Here is a 12,473-nt window from a genome sequence, read left to right as displayed (position 1 = left end):
ATGGCGACGGTAGCCGCTCCCACCAGGACCTTCCCTCTGACCAGGACTCCACTTAACCGGACCCGCCCGTTCTCCCACTTCTCCCGCCTCCGGTGCTCCGTCGGTGCTAAAGCCCCGATTTTGACTACCTCCATAGCCTCCAACCTCACCGACCCCTCCTCAACGTTCTGCCCTCTCACGGCCTTCGCTCCCGCCACCGTAGCCAACCTCGACCTCGGTTTCGACTTCCTCGGTTGCGCTGTCGGTGGTGGCCTCGGCGACACCGTCACCATCTCCGTCGACCCCGCAGTCACGCTAGGTACTCTCTCGATCGCCGAGATCTCTGGATCCTCTTCTACCTCCAAGCTCCGGCGTGACCTGCTATGGAACTGTGCTGGCATAGCTGGTATAGCCGTGATGTGCATGCTCGGTGTCTGCTCCGTCAGCCTCTCCCTGCCTCTTCACAAGGGCCTCCCGGTCGGTAGCAGCCTCGGCTCCAGCGCTGCTTCTATCGCTGTCGCGGCGCTCGCGGTCAGCAAACTCTTCGGCGGCTACCTGACCCCTGACGAACTCGTTCTTGCCGGGCTCGAGTCGGAGAAGAAGGTAAGTGGCTACCGCGTTGACAATGTGGGGCCTTCGATCTTGGAAGGCTTCGTCTTGATCCGGAGCTACGACCCATTTGAGATCATCTAGCTGGAATTCCCACATGGCTGAGATATCTTCTTCGGGCTAGTGAGCTGCGAGTTCGAGGCGCCTACCAAGAAGATGAGGGAAGCATTGCCAGCAAACATCCCAATGAAGGACCATATCCAGAACTCGAGTCAAGCCGCAACCTTGGCGGCTGCCGTGGTGTAAGGCAATGTGAGGGTTCTCGGATCTGCAATGGCAGCGGATGTAATCGTCGAGCCGAGGAGAGCTCCCCTAATTTCGAGGATGGTGAGTGTGAAGAAGGCAGCAATGGAGGCAGGTGTCTTTGGTTGCACCATCTGTTAGATGTTGAGGAAACGAAGGGGCGTCGTTTCCCCTTCATCTCCCTCCTTGCTGCATGACGTCAAGGAGATGAAGGGGCGTCTTTTCCCCTTCGTCTTCCTTAACCTTCTTATAAAAGGTGCATCCAAGCCATGAGAGAAAGCAGCAGAAACTCTTGTGGTGATCAAAAAAGCAAAGCAGAACATCTGGGAATTGGCTCGTGAATTCTGAAGGACTTTCCGGTTACCCATGATTGTGCTTCCGACAGCAGCAGCGTCTTCGTCGACCGACGTCTTCTTCTACGATTTCTTCGGGAGATCACTGTAAATGATTATAATTTATTTCGTTTCGGTTTCATGCTCTCAAACATACTACAATGGTATCAGAGCAAATTTTGAAAGCATGTAAATCCCTGTGGCTGAGAAATCACGATCGCTCATGGAGAAATCGCGAAGTTGCGATTTTTGGGATCTGCCAGATCCCATTTATGTGATTTTCACCTGGAATCGCGTAGTCCTCAGCGGCATAGAGTGGCGGCAGAGGAGTGTCTGCACCCGTGTTTTAGTACCGGTGAAAATCGGTGTGAGAGAAGCTCACGTTTTTTTCCTGTCGCAAAGAAGATGAACAGTGAGCAATGTTCATCCATCAGATTAATTCAATTGAATCGATTTGAAATTTCATTTCAATCTATTCAAAATCGCGCACAGTTCTTCAATCGATTCATGAATTGATTGAAGAGAGAAAAAAGGTGAATAGTACTTCGTTTTGACGAAGCACAGTGAAGAAAAAAAAAGAAAAACATGTAGAAAATAGTGCATGCATATTTTTTTTCTTCACGTGTATAAACAGTGCATATTTATATTTTAATTAAATATATTTATTAATTAATTAAATGCATATAGAAATGTATTATTAATTAATAAATAAATATTTAATTAATTTATGGTTCAATTTACTGAAAATTAAACCAGACCAACTTGTCCAATCAAACCTAGGTCTGGTTTAAATTATTAGTTGATTTAAGTAGACCAGTTTGATTCAATGATAGCTAGATCTGGTTCAAATTATTTGTTGGTTTAACCATTTCGGTTTATTATTAAATTAATTAGGATGATCTTGATTACAGAAGTTGGGTTGATCAAATATGACCAGATTAGTTCTGTTGTGTCAGATTTGATCAAAAAGATTAGATTTACTATAATAGGTCAGACTTAATCCAATGGGCATTGGACGAATCAAACGAACCTAATTTTGATCAATAAGTCTGAGATTGACTCAAATGAGCTTAAACAATAACATAACATAGGTCAGAAATCTCTGTCTAATTAGATTGTTCTAATGAGGACAATAGACTAAGCTTAAGAACCGGACTCCTGATCGATCGGTCCAATCGGTCAGTCGACTTAAACTCCTGAAAATTAAAAAGATTTATTTTTCTTAATTTATAATGATGGTTCTATATCTGTATAAATTGAATTAAACTGGTTTTGTATTAGTTAGTCATCTTTATACTGACTTGTTTAAATACAATTTTTCAGATGGCTCGGACGATTACCACATTAACTCGTCGCGAAGTGCGGCGAAACTAGCTCCGAGAGGAGATTCAGGAGATAGAGTATAAGTCTGTTTATGGAGTCAATGAACATGTTAGAAGGCTTGATAGACTATTCTGGAAACTTGAGCAAGAGGAGTTTCCAGTCCTGGATAGTTATAGGATCTGGGTATTGATGCATTCATTGCCAGAGTATCCTAGGGTAATATATTGCAGACTATGTATGAGGACGTCATGAAGGGCACGCCACATTTTCAAAACTGTGTGAGGTACTATATGGGTGAAGAAGAGCCTGAAGAGTCTGAAGAGGACTAGGAAATGTTCGAGGAAGATCTAGAAATGGATCTGATGAAGAATCCTGAAGTTGCTCCATCTGAGATTATCCCAAATGAGTCCAGGTTAATAGGGATAATGTTGGTCGCTGCACTAATATTTGTTCTAATGGGAGCGATGTTGGCCTACCTTGTTTATTAGTGTTCTGTTTACTGTCGTTATTTACGAACAGTGTTAGCTCATTTAATGTTTGAGTCATGTAATAATTTCTGTCGTTATGTACGAACAGAGTTATGATAAATAAATAGTTATGTTATGTGTTAACTAACTTGCTCATGATTAGTTCATATGAATATGATTAGTTCATATATCCATATGATTAGTTCATATGAAAAATGATTAATTCATTTTAATAATGATTCGTTCATTAGATGAGATGTGTGTAATATGACTGATCAATGTTGATTAGATTAGAGCATACAAATAATGAGTGAAAACAATGTTATCACTTGATTTTGTAAACTAACTCTAATTTACACTGAGTCAATAAATAATTGCACATATATGAATTACACTGAAATAATAAATAATGTGTTTATTTATGTAAATCATGACAACTAAAAATATCATAGCTAAACTCAATAAGGGTGAGAAATTATATGGGGATAACTACAAAATCTGGCACCTCAAGATACAATACGTTCTTGAGGAACAAGAAGTTCTAGAGGTTGCAAATCAAATCATGGAAGAACCAGCTGATGGTTCTACAGCACAGCACATATGTGACCTTGATGCCTATAAGACATGGAAAAGGAAGGACTCCATTGCTAAGGGAATATTGATTAGTTCAATGGTGGATGACTTGGTATTTGAGTATGAGCTATTACCATCGACTCGTGTTGTCTGGGCAGCCCTTAGAGAGAAGTACAATAGAGTTAGTCTCAGTAAGATCCGTCAGATAACAATTAAGTTTGATAGCTGTAAAAAATGCTCGAATGTTACCATGACCCAACATCTCAGGGAGATGAGTAACATGATTCGAGAGCTTAAGACTGCTGGTCATGCATTGATCGATGAACAACAGGTTCAAACAGTCATCCGTTCCCTTCCTGATTCTTGGGAAACAATGAAACAGAATCTGACCCACAGTGAGACTATCAAGACTTTCACCGATTTCTCACGTCATGTTGAACTTGAGGCGGAGAGGATTGAATCCGCAAGGATTTCTAGTCAAACTTTTGTAGCTGAAGGTTCTGGTTCCAAGAATAAGAAAAGATGGTTTAAGAAAGGAAAGGGAAAAGGAAAGAAGGCTAGTGTTGTTGCTGTTAAAAACCAAATCAAGAAGAAAGGAAAGAGATATGGACAAAGACCTATGAGCAAGTTGACTTGCTTTAACTATAGCAAGGAGGGTCATGTTGCTCGGGATTGTACTGAGCCTAAAAAGGTAGATCCTTTTTATCTTCTTTCCACGAGCAATATGTTACAAGTACAGTGTTGTTAGCTGATTCGTATCCTTTGTGGATTGTAGATTCAGGCAATGAACCACGTAGCACGTGATCGAGCTACATATGTGGAGTACCGTCAGGTACCAACTGGCAACAAATGGATATATATAGGAAACAATGCAAAAATTGAAGTCAAAGGAATTGACACTTGCAAGCTCAACTTACGTGGTGGGCGTACCTTATTTCTACATAATGTCCTGTATGCTCCTGAGATTCGACGGAATCTGGTTTCCGTCATGTGTCTTCTTGATTTAGGTTATGATGTAAATTTTTATAGCCGTTGTGTGGAACTTCGAATTAACTCTGTGTTAATTGGGTATGGTTATGTAACAAATAGTTTTATGGTTCTTGATGTAGAACCAAATAATAATGATGGTTGTTTTTCAAACATTGCTCTTACTAGTAATGCTAATGTTAATGATGAAATTTGGCATGCTAGGCTAGGACATATAGGACAAGAACGAATGAATAGATTAGCTAAGGAGGACCTTTTGGGCACTCATGCTAAGATTAACTTGTCTATATGTGAGCATTGTCTTGCTGGAAAGACGACTAGAAAATAATTTGGTAAAGCTATTAGGGTTGAGTCACCATTACAATTAATTCATTCAGATATTTGTGGTCCAATGAATATGAAGGCTAGAAATGGGAGTTCTTATTTTATTACATTTATTGATGACTTCACACGTTTTGGTCATGTGTATTTGATTTCTCACAAATCTGAAACATTAGATTACTTTATTCATTACTTGAACGAAGTTGAGAATCAATTGGAACGTAAGGTTAAAACCTTGCGCACTGACTGTGGAGGTGAATATTTGTCTGATCAGTTCAAGACAATATGTAATGAGAAAGAGATTATTTGACAGCTAACTATCCCTGGAACTCCACAGTAAAATGGGGTTGCTGAAAGAAGAAAGTGGACTCTTCTTGAAATAGTTAGGTCTATGATGGCACAGTCTAATTTGCCAATCTCCTATTGGGGAGATGCATTATTAGTTGCGGCTTATATACTTAACAAAGTGTTTTCAAAGTCAGTTTCATCTACCTCACATTAACGTTAGATAGGCAGAAAGCCGAATTTAAGTAATCTGAGACCTTGGGGGTCAGCTGCCTACGTTCATGATAAAACTCACGAACATGAAAAATTAGGGCCCAGAGGTAAGAAGTGTATCTTTATAAGGTATTCTGAGACTTCTAAGGGTTATGTTTTTATTGGTGAGCGACAAGATGGAACTATCTCTGAAATAGAGTCAAGAGATGCTACTTTTCTTGAAACTGAGTTCCCAACACGAGGTGAAGTTGATAAGACAATTTCTCTATATGAGATAGAGGAAGAGGATAATGTTCCTTTATCAACAAATCAGAAGATGTCTGAGTCTAGTCAACCTAGTGGGAGTAATTTGTCACTGAATAAGTCATTTTCTCAATAGTCTAACCTTCGAAGAAGTAGTCGTCAGATTATTTCTCAGAGAAGGTTTGATATTGAGAATGAGGCATTGATGATTCTCTCAGTTGATGATGAGGAACCTCAAACAGTTGAGGAAGCTTTGAGAAGCTTAGTAAGAGAAAAATGAAAAATTACAATGGATAAGGAAATGGAGTCAATAAGAAAGAATCAAGTTTGGGATTTAGTCGATCTTCCTCTGGGCCGAAGGGCTATTGGGAATAAGTGGATTCTCAAAGTAAAGAGGAAAGCAGATGGATCGATTAATCGATACAAAACTCGATTAGTTGCAAAAGGATATACTCAAATGGAGGGTATTGACTTTGAAGAGACATTCTCCTTAGTTGTGAAGTTTGTGTCAATACGTGTTATCCTAGCTATAGTAGCACAATATGACATGGTATTACATCAGATGGATGTAAAAACAGCTTTCCTTAATGGTAATCTTGACGAAGAAATTTATATGGTACAACCAGAATGTTATATTGTTGAAGGCCAAGAGAAAAGAGTATGTAGACTTAGGAAGTCTATATATGAGCTAAAGCAAGCATCAAGACAATGGAACATAAGATTTAATAAAGTCATTTTCTCTTATGGTTTCGAAATGATCAATGAGGATCATTGTGTTTATCTAAGAAAGGAAAAAAGGAAAGTTTGTCATTTTATGTTGATGATATGCTAATAGCGGGAAGCGACATAAAATGTGATAGAAATCAAAAATTGGCTTTCATCGCAATTTGACATAATAGATATGGGAGAAGAAGAGTACATCTTAGGAGTGAAGATCATTAGAGACTGATCAAAAAAGCTTTTGAGTTTGTCTCAAGAAGTTTATATCACTAAGATGCTACAACACTTCAACATGTTAGATTGCAACATTGAACAGACACCTATAGCGAGATGTATTGTCTTGAGCAAAAGTATGTATCCCAAGACTCTTGAGGAAATAGCTGAAATGAAGAAAAACTCATATGCAGTGCTATTGGTAGTTTGATGTACACTATGTTGTGTAGTCGTCCTGATATAAGCTATGTTGTTGGCTTAGTTAGTTGTTTCCAGTCAAACACAGGATCGAGACACTAGAAAGCAGTGAAGAGGATATTCAGATATATCAAAGGAACAACGGATTATTGCCTCTATTTCCAAGGATCAGAAATGAGGCTAAGTGGCTACATAGATGCAGATTAGGCAGGGGACCTTGATGACAGAAAATCCACATCTGGCTATGTCTTCTTGCTGAATGGTGGTGTCATCTCATGGAACAGCAAGAAGCAAGCTTGTGTAGCCTTGTCGACAATGGAAGCCGAGTATGTGACTTGTGCAACGGTTGTGCAAGAGGATGTCTAGCTAAGAAGGTTCCTAAAGCATCTGAAGATTGCTGAGGATAGTAGGAAAATGACTGATTAGAATGAATAGATTCTAGCTAAAAAGGAAGATTCAGATTGATTTACATTTGTGACATTTATTCACTGGTACCAATTATATTTTTAGTTCAGTACATAAAATGTAATTGTGAATAATTTGTTTGATTGAAGATGTTGAACATGCTCTTGACATATAGTCAATATGAGGGATTAGAGATGTTTATAATGATATAAATAATTTAATCTGGGGTAAAGGCAAGTCATTTATGTCTCTGATTTGTTCAATGGAGTAGCTAAGTAAGATGTGACAATCTTCTTAGCAATTGAATGCTCACTGTGCTTGCTGTCGCACGAACCATTTTCCCTAATGTATGGAATGGATGTTCTTATATGGTCTTTATGACTAATTTTTGCTCAGGTCTTCGTGACATGATCACCTTGAAGTCTATGTGACTGACATGGTCTATGTGACCATATGAATTGACTTGGACAAGTGGAAGATGTTAGACGTTGAGGAAATGAAGGGGCATCGTTTCCCCTTCATCTCCCTCCTTGCTGCATAACGTCAAGGAGACGAAGAAGCATCTTTTCCCCTTCGTCTTCCTTAACCTTCTTATAAAAGGTGCGTCCAAGCCATGAGAGAAAGTAGCAGAAACTCTGGTGGTGATCAGAGAAGCAAAGCAGAACATCTGGGATTTGGCTCGTGAATTCTGAAGGATTTTCCGATTACCCGTGATTGTGCTTCCGACAGCGGCAGCGTCTTTGTCGACCGGTGTCTTCTTCTGCGATTTCTTCGGGAGATCACTGTGAGTGATTATAATTTATTTCATTTCTATTTCATGCTCTCAAACATACTACACCATCAGCGACTCTGGGCCGACTGCTGTAGCGATCATCGACGAGGAGGAGAAAGGAAACAAGATCGCGTCGAGGATGGTGGAGGCTTTCACCAAGGAGGGTAATCTCCAATCCATTGCAACTGTGGCCAAGCTTGATAGAGTTGGGGCAAGGGTCTTTGGAACAGAATCAGCCTAAAACAAACAGGTAACTTTCCTCTTCACTTCTCTCATCCATAAACTTGAAGTGTTATTTGAACATAACAAATTTTCCATAGGCATGCTTTCCTGTACATCATCTTTGCTAATCATATAGACTGGATGAATATAAATCCAATCCAATTCTAGTTCAGTAAGTTTCATTAATGTCAAAACACCTCAAAATCCCTCCTTTTCAAGACTAACATTTATCTTTCTGAATTATCATCTAAACTACTCACTTTGTTATGGGATAAAATAAAAAACTTTAAAGATCATTGACAAAATCATTAGATGCTACAGCCCATTTTAAAAATCACCCCTAGCCTGCGAAATTCCATGTTCCTTTTGCAGAATGTTCAGGGTTGGCCTCTGCTTAACAGGGAGGTTTGAGCACACAGGATATGAGTTCCAAGCAATAAAGAAGTGTCAATCCTTTGATTCTTACCAGCAAAGATCAGCTGCAGTTGTAACAGGGTATTGCAAGCCTGGTGAGATTGTCATTTTCCTACTAGCATATTATCACTTTGATTTAGTGTTTTGAATTGTAGTTTATCTGGCGATGAAATAACTTTTTCCTTCAAGCCTTCTTGTGTGATGATGTCTACTATATTTATTTGTTACTTGTTTTAACTGCAAAAGCTCTGTTATTTCTCTTTCCCTTTTCTTGAAGCACACTTGTGTTTTGACAAGGAGATAGGCTATCGTTAATCACTCATCTCCACCAAACATTAGATCATCATCAATTGTCATCATCGCTAGTAGTTTTGATTGTTCATGGATCATCAAAGACTATTAGATCTGATCGTTAAATGTTTGTTAGCCATCGATTCCCATTGCTAGTTTGTTAAAAGGGTCCGTTAAGTTTCATTTTCCCTATACTAGAAAACCTTAGCCGGTTAAGCCTGTTTTGCCACCTCTAGAGTAAAGAATGCAACGGAAATAAAAATACATATAATACATAAATACCATGAAAAGGCATTTAACATGGTTCACAATTACCAAACTGCTTAGAGTTCTATATCGATAATAAAAACATCTGCACCTTCTTGAACCGAGTCGAAAGCATTTAACATACATGAAAGATTATCGAGGAAGGTAGTAATCCAGAAAGTAGATACATGCCTTGCAACAACTTATAGAACGTTTTTGTTTCCCTAAATGTAACTATAGTCACTATTGAGGATCAGCTCAGTGCAATGTCAATTGATGATGCTGTAGTTTTCTTCGAAGCGGTAAGGACTAAAGCTCGGTATATCGAACTTACTCATCATGTGATGTTCTATTCCTGCATTCATAGGTCAACAACTGAGGTTATTTCTACCAGGATGATAAAGGGTGAGATGAATGGAGCAAGCGAAAAACCTACTTGGCATGGATAGAACATTTTCATAGGTCAAGTGTTCCAAGCTGCTGGAGGACTTCAAACCGTCATTCGAATGGTGTGCACCTTGCATTTGATTTAGCTGAGATGCCAGTGGATGGACTCCATCATCTAGTTGCCTAATATATCGAGAATTATCGCTACCGAGAGGAAGGCTTTCACGGTGACTGGGTTCGTTTTCATTTGGGGATTCTTCGTCTGCCTCAACTTCAGATTCAGTGTTACTTGCTAAAGCAGCCATCTGCTTTCGCTTTAACCGCGCCTTTCTATTCTGGAACCAGTTGCAGACATTTGATTCTGAGATCTGTCCATGTCGAGATAGCTCCTTTGTTATTTGTTTGATCTTCTGTTTGCTTCTCGGCGGCCCCTTGCCTTGGTGGAACATAGTCTCAAGAATCTGCAGCTGCAAAGCTGTCGGAGTCCAGCGCTGTCTAGCAGCGATAGTTTGGCCGCTGGATGATATCAGGGGACCGTCGTAGAAGGCTCCCAGCCGCATTCCTAAAATAACAACCCCACAACTTAGCAAAAGTATAGGAAAAGAGAACTGCAGGATACTAGTAGAAATGAGGAATTGCAATATAGAAGCGACCAGATATAGTAGAACTGGAAATTTGATATGTCCATAAAAAACTGTTAGTAGAAAACCTTTCTCAAACCATAAATCATGGAAGGAAAATCTTTCTTAGTCATAAACCATGAAAAGAGGAACAATAATTGGGCACTTTGAATCACTTTGAGCTCACGTTGGCTAACTCAATTTTCTTATTACATAAACTTGAACTATGTAAAGCATATCAACCATGAAAAGAGGAACAATAATTCGGCAACAAAAGGAATAATTCAAGTCTAGAGTTGATGTCAAAGTGTGAAGACTCCTTAGTCGATGAATCAGAAGAGTCTGATCCTACAGAAAACTCCCATCTATCATAGCATAGAACCGGAAACACATGTGTCTCCTCACCCAACAGTTTCAAATTTATCATTCCACCGGAGGAAAATACTTACCATAGCGAACAGTGTTTGAGAATTGTTTGAGGGGTTAAAACACGAGAAATAACTACACGAGGAATTAGGAAATACTGACCAGCAAGTGAATCGCGCCGGGCGGTGACGGCCTTGTGCATCTCGACGAGCTGCTCGCAAATGGTAGCATAGGCGGCGATCTGGCGACGGAGGATCTCCATCTGCTCGTCCGTCATCACCTTCAGGTAGAGAACGCCCTCTCCCATCGATTCCCCTCCTCTCCCCTCCCTTGCGCCACCATTCCTCTCACCGCCGCCGGAAGAAGAATAAGAACCCATCTCTCACCACTCTGTTCCCCGCACCGCCTCTTTCAAAATCCCCTCTCTTATTTTTTCTTCAGCCAATCTCTCGCCACCTCCGGTCTCATCCGCCGCCTCGATCGCCCAGAACCCACCCCTCCGGTCTCGGTCCCCAGCGGCGGCGCCTTCTTTACATATGCCGGCAAGATCGGCAACTACTTGGGTCCGATGGATGGAATCAGCACAGCAGAACAAGGAAAGAACTCCGCGGTGCGCTTTCCTTAATCGCCGATGGACAAGAAAGCGAAGTGCAAGAGACAGAAAACGCCAAATCGGGGAAAAAGAGGGCTCTCCTCTCCACTCCTTTTATTTTATTTTTTATTTTTTTATTATTAGCATCAGATATTCAATTTACATCCGATTAAGCTTTAGATGGCCCCGGAATAAATCTTCTCTTTGCTTTTGGCGAAATAATTAACAAAGACCTTTTTAAAATAAATAAAGACTTATTTGGTAAAAAAATATTGAAAATAAATACTATATTATTAAATAGTCCACTTGGATTGACCTTATGGACATTTTTTCAACTTGAATTGAAATTCTAAAATAACTCTTTTTATTTAATAACAATAAATAATAAATATCATAAGATAGTGAAAAAAAATTAAAATATTTTTTTTAAAAAAAATAGACTGGAATTAATATGAAAGATATTATTTTGTAGTTGATTAAACATATTGAGGGAGCTTAAATTGAATGGACTGATTAAATTGAATTTTATTAAAATTATTTATAATTTCATAATTTTATGTGAAAATATCCATAAAAGAGTGACAACTATTCAAACTAAATAAAAACACCCGCTACTGAAATTGTGTATATAAAAGTATCTACTTTAAAATTCATGCAAAATGTATTAAAAAAAACTTATTTCACTGTATATCGGATCTTCGTCCTAATTCAATAATAATGTCAATAATGATAATCACTTTCTGATTAACACAACAAATTTTCAAATACTCTTGTTGTTAAAATGCTAAAAATTCAAAGTGGAAATATGTATCCCAACAACTAGTCTAATAGAGCAAGAAATTAAGACTCCAACTGTTCCTCCACATGCAAGCAATTATTGTTTTCATTTTTTATTTGTTTTTTATTTTTGTTTTTGTTGTTGTCTCCATTTTGTTAGGATTATGCTCAAGAAAAATCTTCTAGTTTGACAATGAAATGCAGTTTTGTCAAAGATGATTCCAATCAACAAATATATAAAAGTGTTATGATGTTGCATGAGAATTTAATTATATATGAATATTTTAGTTGCTTGAATCAGGTGTTTTTTTTAGCATCAAGAAATTCACCTTTCATCTTAAACACAAATGCTTGCTCGGTATAAACTGGCATCAAAGTTTGATTTTAATGGTGATAAAATTGACATGGATGTTGAGAGCCGGCTTGCAGACACAATGGTACATTTGAAGGAGTGTCAAAGTTTTTCCTCTAGAGATTGTGACTATTGCGGTAAAAAATGATATTGTTCCTCTTAAATGATCTAGTATCGTCAGTTTGATGATAAAATACAGACAGATAAATTTTAAGAATTATTTATTTTATCCTAACGTAACGATTTTTTATATGGAAAATGTCATATATCTTATAAGATATTTTTATACACATTGAAAATTAATCTCAAAATCTATCAAAGCC

General features: G+C 38.7%; 1 protein-coding gene and 1 pseudogene across 1 annotated transcript; one reads left to right on the top strand and one right to left on the bottom strand.

The window, feature by feature from the left end:
• On the top strand, nucleotides 1-8,510 carry LOC122022871 (annotated as a pseudogene).
• A 552-nt stretch (nucleotides 8,511-9,062) lies between these two features.
• On the bottom strand, nucleotides 9,063-11,116 carry LOC122025044 (WUSCHEL-related homeobox 8-like). Its single transcript, XM_042583800.1, has 3 exons — nucleotides 10,592-11,116; nucleotides 9,493-10,005; nucleotides 9,063-9,411 (listed from the first exon to the last, which is right to left on the bottom strand). The coding sequence occupies exons 1-3, from the start codon at nucleotides 10,806-10,808 to the stop codon at nucleotides 9,326-9,328; spliced, it is 816 nt and encodes a 271-aa protein (XP_042439734.1). The 5' UTR covers nucleotides 10,809-11,116; the 3' UTR covers nucleotides 9,063-9,325.
• Between the last annotated feature and the right edge of the window lie 1,357 nt (nucleotides 11,117-12,473).

Source organism: Zingiber officinale, chromosome 9B (assembly GCF_018446385.1).
Source record: "Zingiber officinale cultivar Zhangliang chromosome 9B, Zo_v1.1, whole genome shotgun sequence".
Taxonomy (NCBI): domain Eukaryota; kingdom Viridiplantae; phylum Streptophyta; class Magnoliopsida; order Zingiberales; family Zingiberaceae; genus Zingiber; species Zingiber officinale.
The sequence above is the reverse complement of the archived record's forward strand: the minus strand, read 5'-3'. Positions and strand labels throughout refer to the sequence as shown.